This window comes from Akebia trifoliata, chromosome 8 (assembly GCF_017979445.1).
Source record: "Akebia trifoliata isolate Shusen 1 chromosome 8, ASM1797944v1, whole genome shotgun sequence".
NCBI lineage: Eukaryota > Viridiplantae > Streptophyta > Magnoliopsida > Ranunculales > Lardizabalaceae > Akebia > Akebia trifoliata.
Genome location: NC_141382.1, coordinates 3,148,500 through 3,171,244, shown reverse-complemented (window position 1 = coordinate 3,171,244; position 22,745 = coordinate 3,148,500). Strand labels below are relative to the sequence as shown.

The window sequence follows — 22,745 nt, the reverse complement described above, 5'->3', positions numbered from 1 at the left end:
AGATTTTAGAAGTGTTATCAAACATAACCTTAGTATCACTCCCCCTCCCCCTTCATAATTGAAAATCATAACCTTTATTTTCTTATGTTTTTTAGTGTAGTAACTCAACAGAAGTTTTCACAATGGCATACATAACGATAGATTGATAGTTTTTAAGCTCAATTTCAGATTATTACTTCAAGATAGCAATAAATAACTTTTAACGGTTGAAATGCGAAAAAGAATAGTCAAATAAAAATCACATTTCCTGAAATAGGTGCAATGGTACTTTAGTTATTTCTTATTTCAATCTTCAAAAGGCACTTTCGGCAATTTATTAAATAAAGGATTTTGTTAACGTGTGCCCTAAGAGCACACGTTAAAGTGCAATAAATACACTTTAGAAATTGGATTTTATACCAAAATTCCCCTTAAAAATTTATTTTTTACCAAAACATCCTCATGTTCCAATTTCCAAAGTGTACTTATTGCTTTTTAACATGTGCCCTTAGGGCACACGTTAAGACCCTTAAATAAAGGATCAAACTCGCCATTACCTTGTAATTTCCTATACTCAATTTACATGTCCATGTGGTTTAGAACGGCATCTATAGATCAACCCTATTTGTTCCCAAGACGAATTCGATCGGATTCATTTTCTTAATAAATAAATAAAGAGTCTTGTTAAGGTGCGTCGTAAGGGCAAGCATTAAAGTGCAATAAATACACTTTGAAAATTGGATTTTGTACCAAAAATATCTGTAAACAAATTGATTTTTACCAAAATACCATCAGATTCCAATCTCCAAAGTCTAGTTATTGCCCTTTAACGTAACAAAACCCATAAACAGAAAAATCTTTGTGAAGTTGAAAGAAAATATAAAAAAATTCATAGAGCACAAAAGTGGACCATTTTTGTACGTAATGTCATGTTGGGATAGATAGAGTTTGATACGATTGTATTGGGCACATTCCCTCGAATATGCTTAGATTTCTATTAGTTTCGTATTAAAATAGCTAGTTTACATTGAAGGAGAAAGAAAATTAAACTAAACTTGCTAAGTTCAAGACCATTAAAGGCACGACAGTGAAATATTTATTATCTGAAATAGTCTTAATGACCTTTGAAGTAGCAATTCTCTTAACTAAAATATTAAACTAAAAGTTAGACTAAGTATTAATTTAGATTAATCTAATAACCATGGTTTACAAAGTGCTAATATACATTCAAATGTTAATTATTTTATAGGATGTGCGTTCTTCGTATCAACTTTACGGGTCAACAAATCATGAGCATATTCATAAAATTCTTGGCATCTTTTCAAAAATCTGTAAAATTCTTTGAATAAGGGATTAACAGATAAAATCGTTGATATATCAATTAATAGTAGAATATGGTGACTTTCATGTATCTATATACAAACATTCAACTTTAACAATGATTTAATAATTTTCCAGGATTGATTTTTAGTCGCTTATATAATTAAATAAAATAATTTTTCTTTTGTTTATAACTCTAAAACGTGGTTACATGAATATTAAAGGATTATTGGATTTGATTGATTCTTCCACAATACGTATTTAGAGGGTTTGTGTCATTTTTTCAAACATGACTAGCAAATTATGTTTTATATGTTCGAAACCCCACAAAATAATGAATTCCTTGGGGCCACCCCCTCAACATAACTAATTGCACGTCAGACTTTTTGAGGGGGCGTTTTGTGTGACCTTGGGATTACGAACGTTGAGCATACCCAAAAATTTATGTTACATATAATGAAATTTTTATAGGTATGTAGTGATGCAACAAACTCTTTACATTTGATGAAAATGAGGGAGTATTTTGTAAAAATTATTGAACCGAACATATTTTTTAAAATATTTAAGAAAATGGTCATAAAAGCGGCTTTGTAATTATTCTTTTCACCGAAACAATGATATATTGGTTTTGGATCCGTGGACACATGAAAAGTGAACACATATGTTCACACACAATCCCAATTATGTATGTGTGAAATCCAACGATTCAGATAAAAGAAGTATCCCGAGAATATTTTTTAAATTTCTAAGATAAATCTTAACCATTGGATCTCGCACATACACGGTTAGGATTGTGTGTGAACATATGAGTTCGCCTTCATGAGTCTACAGATCCCAACCCATATGTATTATCCTTAAAAATGTATAAATTAAAATTTATAATTATTTTCTATTATCAAAATATATATATATATATATATATATATATATATATATATATATATATATATATATATATATATATATATATACTATAGCTTAGGATGGGGCTTTAACTGAACTCAATAAAGTTGGTTCGAACGAGTTTTAGTATCGAGTTGACTCAACAGTTTGTGCTTGAGTTGGTTCGAACAAGTTTTAGTATCAAGTTTTTGTACTTTGGTTGTTTGAAGAAATGAAATCAATTTTAGCAACAAAACTTGTATGATTGAGTTATGTTTTAGTGTTTTAAAATGAATATATTTTTCTATTTTTCTCCACCAAACATATTAATCAGAGTCGACATATATCAATAGTTTCGTGAAAATACAACTCCTAAAGAAACACGCACACTCCTATGGTTTAAACACGAAATCCAACATTGGGACAAAGGATTCATATTTGCATGTTTCGTGTTCAAATCATCAAGAGTGCATGTTTCTTTGCGAGTTATGTATCCTTACAATACATTTTTGTCCCTATGGCCCCTACCATTTTAATTTTGTGTTTAACACAACTCAGTGATTTTTTTGTTTGATTCGATTATTTTGTTTGGTTGACATTAAGTTTCGATAATCAGTCATCACAAATTTTAAAGGAGACAAATTGACTCAGTTGAGTTGATTCAACTGAGTTTCAAATTGACTTGATGAGTTTTAAACAATGATGTCATGTGTGTCACCCTCTCCATCACAAGTCAAACTTATGAACTCAGAGTTACGGTCAACCTATTATTATTGCTTCGTTAAATCTAAACTCAAAAGTTTTCCAACCGGAAAGCCGTATCCCACTCTCCATTCTCCAAGCCAAACCTTGAGAACTTTTATTGCCACACCAATGTTTATCTATAATACATCAATTATTTTAAAATTATATAATTTGTACCACTAGTACGATTAGTACCCATTTTTGGTCTTCCTATTCTCTCTCTCAATTGTTCTAATCAAAATGAGGTCAAACCATTTCTTATCCTCAAAATGTTTTTTTTAATACAAGTCGAAAGCGTTTTCTTACAAATAGGGTTTTTTTTTAATTAAAATCTCAAATTTCTTATAGGAATTTTGAAATTAAATTCATTATACTTCTCTTCCTCTCTTTTTCTCCCACCAAATAGTTATTACCCTTTCTTTTGTTCCCTTTCGATACAAATACTGAAGTGTTAGTGGCGTTGAAAGTTAAACTCATATTTCTCTAGGATTGTAATGTAGAACAACAATCCGCAGTCCATGACAACACTCTGTCATGACTTTCACTCTAATAACCTTTTCTTCGAGTCCTCATGTTATTTTTGATACCGGTTTTGTGGTGACTTTCACTCTAGTTAGTACCCTTCTTTTAGGCCCTTAATTTGTCCCTTCCACTAATTTTCATGGTGCCTACTTATTTTGTGGCGACTTTCACTTTGGTACCATTAATATTTTGGACTCTCGAATAATTATTTTCTTGGATCACTCCTTCTATTAATATTCTTGGTTCCCACTTTGTGACGGCTTTCACTTTGATTCTATTATTTTTGAACCCCTGGATAGTCTTTTTTCCAAGTCTCTCTTTCCGAGATTTAAAGTTGAGAGATGGTCTTCGACACCAAATAATACAAACCCTATATGTATTAGTGGTGCAGAAATTTTACACTTCCATCTCTATTAATGATTTCTTCTCTTAAAACTTCTCTGAAAAAAAAAAAAAAAGAGTCACGAATTGGCAAGGCAGAGTTAATAAGGAGTTGGTGGGGGCAATTGCCCGCACAGAACATTAAGACTCCCTTATATTTTTAACTAATTACATGCCCCATTTGTCCCCACTCCCTCACCTCTCTCCTCATTTTCCCCCACACCCTCACCTCCCTCCCCCTCCTCCTCCTCTTTCAATCTTTTGTTGATGACATTGCCACTTGACCAGGCCTTCTCATATACTAATTGGAAATAACCTAAGTATCCTTTTCTTCAACCTTCAATTAAAAATCTCGAAATTTCTCCTTAAAACCATTCATCTTCAAGTTACTCAACTATACAACTAAGCATAGTTTGCCCTCACTACAAGAAAATCCTAGCTTTTCTCCTGCAATACCATAGAGAATAACTTGTTAGCACTATACAACAATAACCCATAAATTAAAAAAAGAAGTCGACATCAACGATGATCATCTACTCTGACTTGTTGATCTCGTGTTCTTCACTCTTCGATATCTCTCCATCAAAGCGAAGAAAATGTTCTCATCCTATTATTATTATTTATTTATTTTTTAAATTTAGTTATGGTGTAATATGTAAAAATTGGGGTGCCAATAGAGTGTCACAAATAAAAGTTAGTGGGTGAATAAAAACTCCTTTAATCTTTCAACAATCATTAAAATATAACTAAATACTCTATAATAAAAAAAAAAATCCAAAAAACTGATCTAAGCAGTACGGAATACTGATCCGAGTTTAACGGAAGCTCCCCCAATCCCACCATTGTCACGTGAAACAAGCGATAAACCAACACATCATTAATAAGATTAAATTTGCCGTTTTCTCTGAACACACATATTCGTTGATGTCCACTTCTGAAAACGCCGTGTGAGGTATTTAATTGTGCCCCCTAACTGACACCCTTAGTACATGAACTCGTCAAAGCTTAGCCTGTTCGCCAAGCTAAAGCTGAGCTGACTAATAATGGGTAGAAATTTTTGGAGTTGGAGTTGCTGAAAGCATCTCCAATATTCTTTCTTGACGCCATTGATTTCTTTCTATTATATTCATGCCAACAGTAAGGATTTCTTTTTATAAGCTCCATATATGCATCCTCAACTTTATAATTAATGCACCCCAACCCTCTTCTTCTTCTTCTTCTTCTTCCTCATCTTTCTCAACAAAGATGAAGATTCAGTCGTCACATGTACTACTTACCTTCTTATTTCTCTACTTATCTCAACATATTGTAAGTTCGGAGGAGAATGAATATGCTCGACCACCTCCTCGAAAGATTATATCAACCAACCATGATCTCCACGAATCTCATCCACAACAGGTCCTCTCTCTCTCTCTCTTTCAAATTAAACCATGATTTAATAACTCATCCAAATTATCTTGGTCTCGAAGGTTTTTGGACGAGATACTCAATGTGAATCATCCATCACGTTAATTAGCTCTTCTATGATCCAGGATAACTCGTCTGATAAACCCCGGAGGAGTGATTTCCCAAAATAAAAAACAAGATAACTTGTCGGATATTTTGAAAGGATAATTATAAAAGCACCTCACGAATTAATAAGGACAACTTACACCATAGCTGAATTGTTTTGTCTTATATGAATTAAAAGTTTCAGAATAAGCTGATGATTTTTTGTGAGGATCATTCCGAAACTTCTAACCCCATTAAAATAAGTTTAAGAATCGTAAATCGTCCAAAAATTTTTTTGTAAAGCTATTTTGATGGGGGGAAGTGGACATCAATGAATATGTGTTCAAAGAAACCAGCAACTAATGAGTATAACTATTTTTTTTAACATTAGTTATACTTATCATCAACAAATGTAAAAATCAAATAAAACCTAAACCAAGTGATTTTATAGAATTACTTCTCTTCGAATCTTTTCTATAAGAATTTTGATTGTTTAGTCACTAGTGGCAAACTTACAATATTCAAAATCTACTTTTTAGGATCTAAAAGTGCTTTTAGAAATTTTGTGATTCTTGTGAAAAACAACTTCCATTGATATTTTAGTTACTAGCGAGCTTAATAACTCTAGAAAATATTTGAGAGTTTTTATTATTAAGTTAAATATTATGGATTATTTTCTTCTAAGATTCATCTTTTAGTCTTGATAAAGTCTAAATCTAATAGCTGGCCCAAGATTAGTTGGGCTAGAAATAGTTTTGAAGTTGTGTGTGTTTGCGTGTGTGTTTCTGTTATTTTATTTTTTTGGGTATGTCTAACCATAGTCACAAAGTCGGAGTACAGGTTTTAAATGACAAGGGAAAACTTTAGAAAAAACGTTGAAAATGAGAAAAAAATCTGTCTATATATATATATATATAAAATAAAAATTCATAAAATCAAGTTATTATCATCAAATCCCATATTTTTTACATTTATGAGTCAACAAATTTTATTATATATCAAATTCCACATTGAAAAAATAAGAAATTGTTTAATTTTTTTTATCTTATGAAAAAAAACCCGAAAAAATGGGATTAAAATGATGTTCTTTTATCACAAATGAAAAAATCATGTTTTTTAATCATCAAAGATGCAAGACATTTTTTTTAACCAAAAAAAAAAAAAAGCCTTTTTTTTATATACCATGCGTCTAACTAGCTTAATTGGTAAAGTCGTGATGATACCATAGACCAGGGTTCAATTCCCACCAACACCAAGCTGAGTTACTAATCCTATTAAGAGCAGACTTAACGATCTAAAAAAAAAAAAATTATGGGATTTTCGTAGATTTAAAAAAAAAAACCTTTTGGGATATTTGGTCACGCAGAAAAGTCGACATGTTTTTTTTCACGATAACTTCGACTTCTAACCCACTTTTGGATTCTGGCCTTGGGGAATTTGGAAGTTAACAATTCCAATTGTTCCTTCAAAAAAACATTTTTTGGGGACTACAAAATAAAATACCCATGTGAAGTTACTAACCGTACTCCTCTTCGTCTTTTTAGGTTCACATTTCATTAGTAGGAAAAGATTATATGAGAATTTCATGGATTACAAATGATAAAAGAGTGCCATCAATGGTTGAATATGGTAAAATACCATCAAATTACGATGCATCGGCGGTCGGAGAACATACATCATACCAGTACTTCTTGTATAGCTCAGACAAGATCCATCACGTTAAGATCGGACCGTTGGATCCTGATACAACATATTACTATCGATGTGGTGGTGTCGGGGATGAATTCAGCTTCAAGACACCTCCATCCAAGTTGCCCATTGAATTTGCCGTAGCAGGTGTATATCTTACACCCCATGTGCACTCTGACATACACCCCCTTACGCTCCCTGATGTGGCATGTACTAAAATCATAGATTTCTTCGGGATACACAACTGTACTTTCTCTTAAATATGTGGAGTTGTGTATCCCGAGAAAAAATCTTTATTTCTAACATGTGCCACATCAAGGTTCATATGTCAGAGGGTCTAGGTCTAATCTATTTATTATTGAATCAGTACTAATTTTATATCAATCCGACCTAAATTCGATCCATTAATGACCTTGAGTGGACCTACACAAATTATATTTCATGATTGATGATTTTCATCCACTAAATTTGAAAAATTATTCCTCGAAGTATGCATGGTATTGGATAGTTCCTCCAAGTATAGGATCATAATCCTTTAGCCTATAGTCATGCTGAGTGATCTCAATAGTGTACCTCACATGGTACTTCCTGACTTAAAAGCATGGTTTTAAAATTAGTTCGAAACCGAGATGTGTTGCCCAAGTTAACTTGGTATCAAAATTGAATTAGACCATTTCATAAGTCACTTTTTTTTATCGAGATTTAATACCCACGTTCAATTTTTTTATTTTTTAAACAAGACATCTTAAACGTATTGGGAAACTCATTCGAGATGACTCGGTATTAAGCTTGGACAAGACAAGGTGCGAAACCAAGTTTTAAAACCATGCTAAAAGTGTATAGGAACTAGGTGTGTCAATGGGTACCCATTTAACTGAAACGAAATCAGATCTGGAACCAAAAACCCTGATTCTGGATTCATTTTTATTGGAACCAATTAGAACTGAGTCTAAAATGGAATCAAACCTATAAGAACCAGAATCGTTAGGTTCTATCCAACCCGAAATCAATTTATTTTGTCATATCTTTTTATACTATAGATGATTTAAGGTATTTTTTATTTCAAGATGATTGCATCTTATATAAAATTCTTCAATTTTTCATATAAATTGTCTCGATTGGATCTTAAAATGAGTTATTCTTCTATTTTTTTTTTTTAAATTTTAACAAAGATAAAATTTTATTTTTGAAAAAATCATTAATTTGTATCTTTAATATGACAAATTATAACTTTTTTTTTTTTTTTTAAATTCTATTGATAATATGCTAACTTTTTTAAAGGATTTTTTTATTATAATGATTTGAAATACTTTTTTTCTCATTCGATTTTAGAGAATCAAAATCGATGGATACCAGTGATTTTTGATTACTTGATTTCATGTATATTAGAATCGAACCCAAAATCGACAAGATCCCAAATTGAACTAAATATCATGATTATAGTTATAAGTTCCTTAGTAAGAGACGCTTTTCAACGAATCTATCTTTAGCTCACTTCAGCATCATTTATGGCGTAATTTCCACGCCTACTTTTCTTGTTACAAAAGTGAAAACTTTCTTGCGACGGCTATGATATTTGAACTCTTTTTATGAGAGATTGTTGCGAGGGTATTTTTGGTATTCACCTGTTCCACATTTCACATTTTCGGTTCAACCAAATTATAATGTTAAATATATTGATCATTGATATGTTTCCTCGAGATACATAACTGCAAATTCTCATAAAAGATGTGAAATTATGTATCCCAAGAAAATATATATATGATTCCGTGTTCATATCTTGTTAACCGAGTATTAATCCAGTGAAGACTTTCTAATTCGAATATCATTACTCCCAAAAGATAATCTAACTATCCCACGTGGCACACTCAATCGACTCCTCTCCTAACGTGACAAATTCAAGAAAGGATATATATGTTTTGGGATACAAAACTGCACTTTCTCATAAAAATGTGTATCCTGATGGAATTATGTATCTCTAGACATATAGATTCATAGTTCTCAAACTTGTCACATCAGGAGAGTTGAATGAGTGTGCCACATGGGATAATCAAATTATCATGACTATAAAAAATAAAAAATAAAAACACTGAATAAACGATTACAAAATCCCAAAATTATATATATGAAAATTCAGTTTGAAAGCACTTTATATTTATAAAGTTTTAAAAATATATCAAGACGGTTGGACTTATAAAATCTTGGTCAAGACTAGGTTCACGATTTTGGGTTATCGAATAATTATTAGTCAGATTTTGGTTTGGTTCGGTTGGATTCGATTTTAGGCACTGTAACCCAAGACCAAATCAATGCTCATTGGTTTGGTGTCGATTCAGGTAAGTTATCAGTTCTGATCGAGTTTTCGAGTAAAAAAATTGATTTGATCTAGTCGGATTTTCTAGTTCAGGATTTTTTGAACACCCCTAGATAAAACCCAATTTGTTAAGGATCCTATCCGACTCTTCTAGGATCGATTCCACGTCTGATCCAATTGAATCTAGGTATGCCCTACCCACCATTGATTAAAGTCCATATCTATGACCTCAAGGAAAAATCTTAACCGTTAGATCTCATCCCAAGTAGGACCAATACTTTGTGTGACTCAGATGTAATCTTTATTACAGGTGATCTAGGGCAGACCGAGTGGACGGCATCAACACTGCTGCACATTAACAAAACCAACTACGATGTACTTTTGCTACCTGGTGACCTATCCTATGCGGATAGCCATCAACCTCTATGGGACACGTTTGGACGGTTAGTCGAGCCATATGCGAGCCGCCGACCATGGATGGTGACTCAAGGCAACCATGAAGTCGAAGGCTTCCCCATCATCCACTCTCACCCATTCGTAGCTTACAACTCGAGGTGGCCAATGCCGTTTGATGAGAGTGGGTCCCACTCCAATCTTTATTACTCGTTCGATGTTGCTGGTGTCCACATCATCATGTTAGGATCTTATGCTGATTATGATGTTGGCTCGGCTCAGTACAAATGGCTTGAAGCTGACTTAGCTAAGATTGATAGAAATAAGACGCCATGGCTACTCGCGCTGATTCATGCGCCATGGTACAATACCAATACTGCCCATCAAGGGGAAGGAGAGAGTATGAGAAAAGCAATGGAGGACTTGTTGTATAAGGCACGCGTTGATGTGGTTTTTGCCGGACATGTTCATGCTTACGAACGCTTTGTAAGTCATTTTTTCTGTTTCTCATGGGTACTTTCGTCATTTTATGTCATTTATATGGTGTACTAACAAGGGCTTTTCCGTGTGCAGACTAGGGTGTACAACAAGGAGGCTGACACATGCGGCCCAATACACGTGACAATAGGAGACGGAGGAAATAGAGAAGGGCTTGCCATGGCGTAAGTACTTCAAACTTAGTTTGTTTGGAAACATTTCTGAAGTTTTATTTTCGTTTGTTTCGTTTCAGATTTTAGATTTTAGAATCGAAATTTAAAAATTTTAAACTAATGAAAGAAGAGGGGGGGGGGGGGGGGGGCGGAAGAAATTTATGAAGTTTGATTTCTAATTTCCAAACTTTAAACATCAGAAGTGTTATCAAAAATAACCTTAAAGTTATGTTTTAAAACTCGACTAGGTATCCAAGTCAAATCAATTAGAGACGCACTGAGTTGACTCAGTCAAGTAATTAATCATATATTAAATCATTAATATTTATAATATATATATAAATTGAAGTTTTAAATTTTATATTTTGAGAAAAAACGATTAGTAAGGCTGTTGACTAAATTGTGCTTCAAAGCTCAAAGAAAAAGCTGCCAATGGGCCGGGATGGGTATTAAATGACCCGAAGCTAACTCGCCTGCTGTCTATGACCTAGCTCCAAGTCTGAGCCCACCTCTAAACTTGAATTTGACCTAGCCTGGCCCAATAACTAAATCGGCATAGTAACACTACCCAGATTGGGTTTGTGTTAGTAGACAGGCCCTCCAAGCCCAATTAATTAGGGCAGTGCTTGGGCTTAAGAGGTAGGCCATTCAGGCGGCCCCACTCGATAGGGTCCAACCCAACCTGTGAATTAGCTTGAATACTTGCAGGCTAGACCAAGCCTGGAGATAGTTGTTTGCAATTGTCTTTGATCTGGCCTGGCCATTACACCGTTCATCTTGGGGCTTGGACTTTTAGGCCCAATTGAAGTTGTCCATTTATGGCCCGACCCAGTTTCAGCCTTAACTAATAAACCATGTTCAAGGTCCAAAATCAAAGCCCCTAACTAATGAACCCTTGTGACAAAACCATTAAATGTTAATTAACATTGTTTCGTGGTCTCATATGGTTGAAGGTTTAAGACCCCTACTTCACCACTCTCATTGTTCCGGGAAGCAAGTTTTGGACATGGTCGATTGAGGATACAAAACCAAACTCACGCCCACTGGTCTTGGCACCGCAACGATGATTCCGATTCAACAGTGCGTGACAGTGTGTGGCTTAAAACCTTAAGCGCGTCTTCAGCATGCAGTGTTCAAGGTCAAGAACAATATCTACCTCATCATGAAGAACTTTAAATTAAACGTTAGGGAATCAAATAATAATCCCTATGGTTTGTACTTAGTATGTTGTACTTAAAGCTCTTCAAACCCATATGTTGCACTCGTAATTACTGACTTTTCCTTATGTAGAGCGCTTCCTAGTGGTTTTATGGTTTGATAGAGGGGGAAACTTGGACCAAGAGTTTTGTTTTGTGTGTGAGTGTGTGTGTGTGTGGATGCATATGTTGTCGAGTTTTTGACTGAGTGGAATGGAGGAATATGATTCGTTTAGCCAACCTCGAATCTTTGGGTCCGATAAACTTAACTTGGTCCTCCATTCTAGTGTCCCGAGACACATCTTTTGTTAATGAAAGAGTTTATATTCTCTTACCTTATGACTTTTAGGGTGGCGATAATTGTGCTATTTTTGAAGGACGACATGTATCCATGTTTTTCTCTTCTCCGAAGACGCCCTTTGAGTTGGACTTTTTTACTATCCAAATGTGATTGAGAGAGTGATCACGACACAACAACTCTTCTCCAAACCCGAGCTGCTCAATAATTGTGTTCCAAGTCTTTAGACTTGAATCCAACCCGTTTATTAAGCAGGTAACACCACATGACCGGTGTAACCCATTTAATAAACATGTTGAATTGTGTCCTATTCATGTTGGCATACATAACCCATGAACAAGACACAATTACAACCTAGAAACGACCATGGTTTCATTCCAATACATGAACTCAGACACGTTTAACATGATTATAAACCATGCCAACCAACCTACCTTCAACTAATAAATTAAGTGTCATGAAACATAAATCAAATTCTACAACAAAAATAAAGTTCTAAAACAAATTAATTAAGGGTTTTGTTAAGATGTGTCCTAAGGGCACACATTAAACTGCATTAAAAACACCTTGTAAGTGAGCATGAGTTAGGATCCAAAACGGTGTCCAATTCCTACAAGAGTCATGCTGGAGTGAACTCAAGATTGGACTTCATATTGCACATCTTGACGTGAAAGTAGATAAGAACCATAGATGCTTTTTCACTTGTATCTTGAGGAAAAAGCATCTATGATTCCCATACACTTTCACGTCAACGTGTGCAATGTGAGGTCAAATCTTGAGGTCACTTCAGCATTGTTCTTCCTATAATAAAGGTATGGAGTTCAAAATACCTATGGCCCTTAATCAAGTCTTGCACGGAGCATGATGTGTTTGAACTCCAATAATAAAATACCATGTAGACACCGTATGTTGTTGTAGGAAGGGGATATTGTTTTGGATGGTGCCTCAATAACCATTCAAAAGTTTTTTTTTTTTTTTGATAAATTTAGTTTTTGAGGGCATTTTTAGCAGAATTAAATTTTCATGGTGTATTCAATGGACTTTAACGTGTGCCCTAAGGACACAGGTTAACAAAAGGCCAATCTATATACACTCAAAATATTTACTCAGTGCACCCACTTCCTTCTATAAATCTCAGCCAAAATAGGTTTTAGGTGGGTGCAAATGCAAATAGCCCGACCCTAATAAAACGGATTAAATGGGTTGATCTCACCAATCCGAACACGACTCGTTTGATCGGTTAGTTGGGTTGCCCTTGACACGATTATGGATCCAACTTTATTTGGGTCAATCCATATTCCATATCGACCATCTTCGTGTTCTGTAGTTTTCCAGTCGCTTAATCGCTTTAGGAATTGCAGAGAAAGAGAGATCTCTCCGTTCGTTTCTGTAATTCGCAAAAACATTTAGAAGGAAAAAAAAAAAAACGTTGATGAGGAGGTTTGTAAGATTGGTTACGCGGGTTCTTCCTCGAAGAAGACTTGAACCTTACAGGGAAGAAAAATCTCTGCTTCACCCGATTCGTCTATTTAGTTCTTCTTCTTTAACAACAAAAACCACATCAGCATCAGCAGGAACAAGAACCATCTTTTCTCTGCAAAATCAGTGCATCTTTAATTCAACGATATGGAGTGGTTTGGGAGGTTAGTTTGCTTTCTTTTTCTTTTTCTTTTTTTGGTTTTGGATTCTGGGTTCACTCAATTTTGATTGTTATTGTTGTTTATGTGATTGGGTTTTATTGGTTTGGACATTTTTCAAGAGTTTTTCTTTGTGGGTTTCTTCTTATATAGTTCAAATTTTGTTTTGGGGTTCTTCGATTCCATCAAAATCGTGGATTTCTGCAGTGATTGATGTGTGGGTTCTGTTTTTTTGGTTGCTTTTGAAGGTTCTGTAATTGTAAATTTACTTCTACTTGTTACTGATTATGAAAAGTTTCGTGCTTTACAAAAATTTGGGCAATTTCTAAAATTTTATTGATTATGGAGTTGCAAATGCTTTGTGAAAAAGCTTGGAAATTTTGGTTGGATTTAGAGACGTACAAAGAAAGTGAGATAAATAGAAAAACTTTTATCTGCTTCAAACAATTGCCTGAAATGAAGAAAAAGAATATCTATTTGATAATTTGATCACACACTACATTGGGTTGGGTTAATTTGAACAACAATATTGTAATTTAATAAATGGGGCATGTACAAAAGTTGAATACTTCATCACAACTTGGTGTCTCCATTGAAGTACTGAGTGTAACCACCTTGGCATCCTTTGAGTCAACACTCGGGATGTACAGCTTGAAAGTCTTGTGTAATATCCGACAAAGAGATTTTCTAGCTCCTTGGCAACACTGGCACCTCCATATGAAATTGATTTAAGGGTACTGGTACCCAACCATGTTGTTCCTCTTGACCCTCACCCATGGCTCCCACAGCCCGTATTAGGATGGCCGTCCTTGGTAAGGTCTTCAATTTGGGCTTGGAGGGCCTTGAATTTGGTTATAGGGGCAAGATTTTCAAAAATTTCAAAGGTTTTTATTTTAGGACTCCGTTGTCCCGTGGGATAGCATTTGTACCATTTCAGTTTCCTAAGTAGTTGTTTTTTCCTTTTTCTTATTTTCTTTTCTTTCTTGGGTGGGTCATCTCGACTTTGCCCGATTGTTGTTACTGTTTTTTCTTTCCTTATCAATCAAAAATAAAAATCTGGCTATAGTATCTTCTGTGAGGGTCTTGTGACTGTCTTCAAGCAATTTGATTCACTCATCCTGTAGTATCATATTCACAACCATACTATCGAACTGATCCACTCTAGTCTCAAGGTTATCTAGGCATTCTTTTTCTGCTCACCTGCTTTGGTCTACTTTGGCCGCCACATCTAGTATATGGAATTGAGTATTTTCTTTACTGGTTTGACCCCTATCCCAAAATCATTATTGTGGAGGTCATTTTTGTGATTGACCTCAAGATTTAATCTTTGACAAGATCATTCACCAATAAATCATAGAAATAATAATATAAAAAAATAAAGAAAAAGAGAAAGAACACAAAAGGTTTTTTACGTGGTTCGGCAAACGTGCCTACTCCACGGGCTCGGAGAGCCATTTCACTATAGATCTCCAGTTATATAGCCTCCTCTCTCTTTTTCTCCCTTCCCTCTTTTTTCCCCCTTTCATCTTTTTTTCTCCTCTTTACAATAGCCTCTCACCCTTTAAATAGAGAAACCCTAATTAGAGTCTTAACCCTAATTAATTACAATTTACCACCTTGTCCCTTATCTAAAATATCAATTCATAAAAAGGAGAATAATCCTTTTAAATATGGAATATTCCCTAATAAGATAGAATTCTCTTTATATGATGCCACGTGTCCACCCCGAGATGCGCATTGATGGTGCGAATAGACGATCCGAATATAAGACGATTTTAGCCCTCCACAATTATCATTAACAATGACTTATCTCAACCCCCCCCCCCCCCCCCCCCCCCCTCAACACACACACACACACACAAAATTTTACAATATCTAGCTATTATCTCAATCCATAAGTATTGTTGTTGTTTGACTTGTTTCCTTGTAAAAATTCCCTTTAGTTTGACCACTGAACCTGAAATAGGAAAAATTCAACAAATCTGCCATCCTCTTCATGGTTTACTAATTCAACAATCGGAGATAAAATGGAAAACATGTAGTTTTTATTAGAGAACTAGTGATGTCATTTAGTCTCCCCCCCCCCCCCCCCCTCTTTTTTTTTTCCTTTGTAAAGTCATCTACTTAGTATTAATGACATTTGTCTTCGATTGGTAGGTAATGTGGATTTTTTTTCATGGAATTGAATCATGTCTTATAAAGTTAAAACGTTTTGATTTTACTTAAAGAAGTGTACTTAATGGCAATTCTCAAATTGATGCTAATTTGGCCAGGACAAAGGAGGAACATGTTTATCCAAACCCAGTCAACACCCAACCCTTCTTCTCTCATGTTCTACCCAGGAAAGCCGGTAATGGATGTTGGGAGTGCAGACTTTCCGAATGCTCGTTCGGCCATGAATTCACCATTAGCAAAAGCCCTTTATGGCATTGATGGTATTCTTGCCTTATTTTTACTTATTCTTTTTCTGTCTCTATAAACTAGCACAAAACTGTTATGTTTTTGTTTTTATTTTTATATCATGCTTTCGTAAGTGAAACTTTGGTTTTGCTTCCTTTTTTTCATTAGAGATGGTAAGAGAAATGGGTTAATAAATTTGGACTAACCACATTTCATACTGTGAATACAGGAATTACTCGAGTGTTCTTTGGATCAGATTTTGTAACTGTTACCAAGTCAGAAGAAGCTTCTTGGGACTTTCTAAAACCCGAAATTTTCGCAGCAATCATGGATTTCTATACTTCTGGGCAGCCACTGTTTTTGGACTCCAATGTTGCATCTTCTATGGACACAGCTATCCATGAGGTATGCTTTTAAAATTCTTTCGAACTTTAGTTAAATGGTTGCATTGAACTAGGGCTTCTATTTCTCATAATATGTAACTTCATATGTTATGCACAGCAAGAATCGTAACTTACCCTAGCTTGTTCAGGATGATTCAGAAACTGTTGCAATGATCAAAGAATTGCTGGAGACTCGTATTCGACCTGCAGTACAAGATGATGGTGGGGACATCGAGTACCGAGGATTTGATCCGTGGGTTTCTTCTCTATCTTAATGTTTTTGTTGAATGTTGAGGTCTGAGATTATAGTTGAATTGGTTTTTGAAATAGTATCCCATCTGACCCTTAATGTCTTTGCTTTTTGCTTTTTCTCAGAGAATCGGGAATAGTAAAGCTGAAGATGCAAGGAGCCTGTAGTGGCTGCCCTAGCTCATCTGTCACTCTGAAATCTGGCATTGAAAACATGCTCATGCATTATGTACCTGAGGTAACAACTATTGTGTTAGATTTACAAACTCACATATCAATCATCATAATCTGAAACACCTATGTCATAAAGATTAATCTTAGTTCCTGACGAAGAGAAATAAGGAAATCTAAAGAAAAATTTAAGGCATTTTTCATGTACACTGCTCCTGAAACATTTGATCTGCTATGTACACATCTTACTCTTGTTGTCTCGGGAATATATTTGTGTCCAAACAGCTCTTTAGACTTGTGGTACCTTTACTTGGTTGAGTTGTCACCCTGATCAAATTGATTCGTTTAGGAATCCAACATAATATATGTGAACTCAAATGTGATATTTTGAAGAATCCACCCACTGTCTTCTTGTCCCTTTTTTTATTCTATCTCATCTTCTGGAAACCTTACATTTGCAGGTAAAAAGTGTAGAACAAGAGCTCGATGATGAAGAAGAGGATGCAACCTTAAGCGGCCAAATGGATTGACACTCATGAAAGGGGTATTTTTCTATTTCAGCTTTCTCCATCTAGCATCAGTGCATAATGTCACAAATGTTCAACAAAAGTAGAATCACTGGATTTGTAACGATTTGGTCAAGTTCAATTTAAGCTTATATGCACAAGTTAGGTTTCCCACTTGACGTTCTATTATTCTTTTGTATCGATGCATGCATCTTCGATGAAGAATGTTATTTTGTTTTAAGTTTATATTTGATTAAAAAAAAGCAAAGAGCAAGAAGGAGGCCAAGATGGCCCCGAAAACAGAAATACAAAGCAACAAAAAGAAAACAAGCCAAAACCCTAAAGAACTACGCTTCACATAATGCATCCCATCAAAAAACAAAATCCTCAAACGAAACCCCAGCGAAATCTCCATTTAACATTCTTTGTTGAATAATATGTTATTGACATTCATTTTCTTATTTCAAATGATTGCTTATGGTAGTTTGATCATTTGTCGTTGTGTTTTCACATCTGTTTTTAGAGAGCTGCTTTTGGCACCCCAACTTTTACGTATTACACTCCTATTTCTTAAATTATTTATCACCCCAATTAAAGATTAAAACACTTTCTTCAAAGATTACTACCAAGGTTTGGCTCAATTTATAATCTCAACATTACAAAACATTATGTCACTTGTTCAAGCAATTTCAGTAGTTGTTTACAATTATGATTAGGCTTATAGAAAATCCTAAACTCAAAAAAATAGAAATCTCGCAAAATTATATGTATTTTAACAATTATCAAAATATTTTCATTTCCAGACTCATGTCACCCTATATACTATAGGTTGGGGTTTCTTATATGTGCTGGTCGAGGTGGCAAACATAGGGCTTGTTTGTTTATTTGTTTTCGCATTTTTTTTAATAATGGTTTAAATTGCCAGTTGTAGGGGAAGAAGCTCAATACTTGGTATGACATGGCAACATGAACAAGGGCATTGCCACATGGCAAATGCAGAGATTGGGTTTGTTTGCATTAGCCACGTCAACCCTCCTCCAAGTGGCTAGAAAAACAACCCCTCCTACAATTTTGTTGTTCTAAACATTTGATGTTAAGCTGTTTATCTAATAAGTGACAACTGGTGTAATTAGTGGAGGAAGAGAGATGTTTATTTATGTCTTTTTCTTTTTTTTCTTTTTAAATTTGCTTGACAGCCTGAGAGAGAAGTTATGTTTTAATTTAAAACAATATCCAAATTATCTCCAAATTCAGATTATGAGAGAAAATTTTAAAGAGATGGGTGGATTCAATGAGTGGTTTCAAAAGTTGAGCAATAAAAAATGTTTCCAAGGTTCTAAGAGAGGGAGGGAGGGTAGGTGCTTTGCCACTCTTCTCTTATATATCTTCTTTCATGAAAATGGAGTTTTCTTCTTCTAGGGTTTTCATTTCATCTACCTCTCTCTTTTCTTTTACATTTCTTTGTTTCTTTTGGTAGAGTTCTCTTATCCTAGAGATTAAAGTGTGTGTTTATCCCTCCATGGTCTTACATATTTAATTTTATTAGTTGGGGTGTTGTCAGAAAAAGTTGGTAAGACAGTAGAATTTCTCTATGGGAAATGTTCGACACCCTAAGCTTTACCCTACACTTTAACAAACGTGTTTTGTCCTACATGTGTTAGAAGTTTTGGAATGAGCTGATTTTTTGTGAGGATGATCTCTATGATTAGAAGATCATCCTCACCAAAAATCAGCCCATTCCGAAATTTTTAGCCCCATGTTTACAAGTTGAAAAATCGTGGACCGTCCATTTTTTGTAAACCATTTTTGATGGGGTTAGAAGTTTTGGAATGACCTGATTTTTGATGAGGATGATCGTCTCACCATAAAGATCATCCTCACCAAAAATCAGCCTATTCCAAAACTTCTAACCCATGTAGGACAAAACACGTTTGTTAAAGTGTAGGGTAAAGCTTAGGGTGGGGAACGGGACCCTTTCTCTATAAGGGTGTATTTGATTGGACATGAAAATTGGGTGGGAAATTGTTTGATTTCCCATTAGCCACCCTTACCCAAAAATTTGCTATAGGCTGGATTTCATTTTCTCACCCCAATATCATTGGAAAATGAAATCCATCTCTCTCTCTTCTCTTCTAGTAATCCAGTTGAGGAATCTTTTTACCATGGTGACCGATTCCGCACTTCAAAATTTCAAGGATTTTGATTTTCCATGTAATTGAAGAAATTTCATTCTCATTTTTGTCTTTAGAGAAATAAACAGGCTAGTTGATTTTCTTACAAAACTCCTCTCTTCTGAGTAGAGCTCTACTTTATATCCCATGAATTTTCCTCCTCAAACATAATTGTAAAGTCGTGATAAAGGGACATGTTGAAGCGTACACGATATATACACGACTGACGTGGTAAGGGCACAGAATCATAGATCTTTTTCTTCAGGATACATAAGGAAATAGATCTATAATTTTGTGCCCTTGCCACTTCTGCCGCATATGTGTTAGTGTGTCGTTTTATCATTTGGCTTAATTGTATTGTTAAAGTGAATGCAAAGGGACAAACCCTTTATCGAAGGTGCCACTTAACTAAGTGGTAAAGGTTTGAGGAAAGTTGAACTCATGACTTAGGTTCAAATCCTGTTGAACCCATCTTCAGATTCATTATCCACTAATCCCTTGCTTGCTTAGCAACAAAATAGACAATTACAGGACAATCCTCTATGAGGTTGTAATTCTTTTTTCACGATTGAGAATCCACTTAATTCCCCCAATTACTTTCTAAAAAGAAAACCCTAAGATAAATGTGAATTGTGTTTTATTTAGAAATAGGTGAATTTATTATCTAAATTGTTCGATTGATACATCTCTTGTAAGCCAAGGTGCTTCAAGTGTAATGGTAAAGTTATTATCAAATGATATTAGAATTAACATCACTTGTCGGATTTAACTCCTGAAAACGATGACTCGGGGAATAATTTAGCACTCGAGAAAGTAATCTTCTTTTCAAATTGATCTTTCGAGACATCTTGATAGCTCATGACCGATATTGGGATAAATCATTCGAGTCATCTCGGTCGATCTCGATCAAGTTTCTAAACCATGATTAAAATTGAAAACCAGATTTTCATTTCTATGGATCAAACCAAACCTAACATCCATGTGAAATGGTAATGAGTTTGAAACCTCTCTTCATTGTCCATTATCATTTCTCTCCAAATCTTTTGCTTTTGCCGTAACTTTTTCATCATTTAAATGAAAAGTCATAAAAGATACCGAGTCACCATCACATAAAATAAATGTCAAAAATGGCTCCACGCAAGGTTAAAAAGAAAAGACTAACAGATGGACAACACATATGTCATAGGGAAAGTAAATCGCCATTTACGAAGACTACATGCTTCTATCACTTAAAAGTTACTTTTTTTGTCGGTGAATTCTAGAAAGGAAAAAAAAAAAAAGTATTTATCATACCCACTCATTATTCTTCTTTCTTTTTTTTTATTATTATTTATTATAAATTATTATTTAATTTAAGTTATTGGACATACCCCCTCCATGTTTTGGTCAAATTTTAAAGAGACACTTTCTGAATTTCCATGCCCTCTTCAGTCTTGACATATAAGTGCTCTTTTATATATTATTAAGAGAGCTACTATTAGCACCCCAACTTTTACTTATTACACCCCTAATTGAAATTGAGTCGCTAACCTACGTTGGGTTCTTTTCTTTAGAATAGTACGCTTTGAAATTCTAAAGGGAAATTTTTTTTACCCACATCTCCAACCTTGAATTCAGTCCCTTGAACTTCAAATCTTCACGTAGAAGTAAGAGTTTTTGGTTGGTTTAAATCTATCAAAGTGTAATTTCTTTCAAAGAATTTTGTCACCCCTTCGAGCATGAACCACATGCGTGCACGATTCGATTGCAAACCTAATCACACCTACTAGAAAACAAAAAAGTGAGAATAGTCAATCATATTAGAATTAAACTTTGTTTTTTTCCCTAGTCTCTTGAATGGCAATTTTTAATCCTATGAGAGCAACTCCAACAAATCTCTAAATCTTTAAATTTTGAGAGAGAATAGTCAATCATATTAGAATTACACTTCTTTTTTCCTAACTCTCTCTAATGGCAATTTTTAATCCTCGATAGCAACTCCAACAAGTCTCTAAATCTTTATATTGAGAGAGAGAGAGAGAGAGAGAGAGACTTTCCAACCTAGCTCCAACCAGTCTCTAAATCTCTGACAATCCCTCTAATCACTATCCATAACTCTAAATCTAGAGATATCAATAAATTTTAAAATTTATCTCTAAATCACTATTCATTATTTTAAATACCCATTTTATTCTCACTTTTTTACATAAAAGTCATTTTTTCATTTATGTTTTTTATAAAATATAATTTTTACTCATTATTTATTTTTATTTAATCTCTAATTTAAAGAATGAATAGTGATTTAGAAGGATGATCGATTAGAGTACAAATTGGTTCAGAGGAGAATATCTTCTCTAAATTCAAAGAAAATGCCAATTTAGAGCCTAGGGTTGGAGTTGCTCTGAGGCCATATGATATGCTAAAAGGTCTCAATGTACACATTCATACCCATTTCAAATTCAATTATTCCAAACTGATGTAACCCTTCAACCATACCACCACAACCAACTCTAGTTGGATCATATTCATTCGCATAACGAATTATTTAATTCAAATCACCACATCATTTCCAAACAGAATCACTAGAGATGCAGGAATGGACGAACGAAATGAAATGTGCAAATCACTACAAACAAAGTAATGCATCCCACCCATTCCAATTACTGGCAATCAACAATTAATAGAAAAAATGCTCAAGTCATACTGCCCATGTGGATGTGTACAGAACCATAGATGCTGATCATCAAGATACAAATGAGAAGCATCTATGATTCCATGCACACCACATGTAAAACGATGTCAATTTCAATACAAACCCAACACGACTCTAATTAATAAATCATCCATTAATGTGACAGGTGACCATAAAAATGTCACTCACTTCCTTGAACCAATGTCGTTGTGCAAAGTGCGCCTCAAATGCGTCCAAACACATAAAAGTGTAGCCAAACAACATACGCTCCCCACACCACAACGGTGACTTTACCACTACTTAACATATTTCTAATCTAATCATCTCTCTTAAAGAACCAAAAATATAAAATAAAACAAGTTCGTTCAATAGATCTTTTTAATAATTTTAAAAAATAAAAATAAAAAATTTACTCCTAAAGAAATCAAAATAAAAGGTGTGAACAATTTCTTTTCAAAAGCAAAAAAAACAAAACCAGCCCATCATTGATTATTTGAAAAGGAGATGATCATGACTATGGCCTGAAGACAAGTACAAGAGTATCTGGAAAATTGGGTGTATCTCTAATTTCAAAAAATTCCGGAGCGGTACCTTAAAGATTTTATTATTATTTATTACCCCAAGAGCCAAAAAGAAATGGACATAAAAAGAATATCAAAGTTATCGACGACAGCTGTCGCACCGCACCAACCCCCAAT

General features: G+C 34.5%; 2 protein-coding genes across 2 annotated transcripts; both read left to right on the top strand.

Moving 5' to 3' along the window:
• The first annotated feature begins 4,872 nt into the window (after window positions 1-4,872).
• LOC147395474 (purple acid phosphatase 22-like) lies at window positions 4,873-11,705 on the top strand. Its single transcript, XM_086450291.1, has 5 exons — window positions 4,873-5,226; window positions 6,864-7,155; window positions 9,633-10,201; window positions 10,289-10,377; window positions 11,319-11,705. Exons 1-5 carry the CDS (start codon window positions 4,957-4,959, stop codon window positions 11,539-11,541), a joined length of 1,443 nt encoding a protein of 480 aa, XP_086306417.1. The 5' UTR covers window positions 4,873-4,956; the 3' UTR covers window positions 11,542-11,705.
• Window positions 11,706-13,172: 1,467 nt separating this feature from the next.
• Window positions 13,173-18,366, top strand: NFU4 (NFU domain protein 4). Its single transcript, XM_086450292.1, has 7 exons — window positions 13,173-13,502; window positions 15,770-15,931; window positions 16,126-16,301; window positions 16,429-16,532; window positions 16,655-16,766; window positions 17,161-17,243; window positions 18,131-18,366. Exons 1-6 carry the CDS (start codon window positions 13,292-13,294, stop codon window positions 17,227-17,229), a joined length of 834 nt encoding a protein of 277 aa, XP_086306418.1. The 5' UTR covers window positions 13,173-13,291; the 3' UTR covers window positions 17,230-17,243; window positions 18,131-18,366.
• Window positions 18,367-22,745: the final 4,379 nt, after the last annotated feature.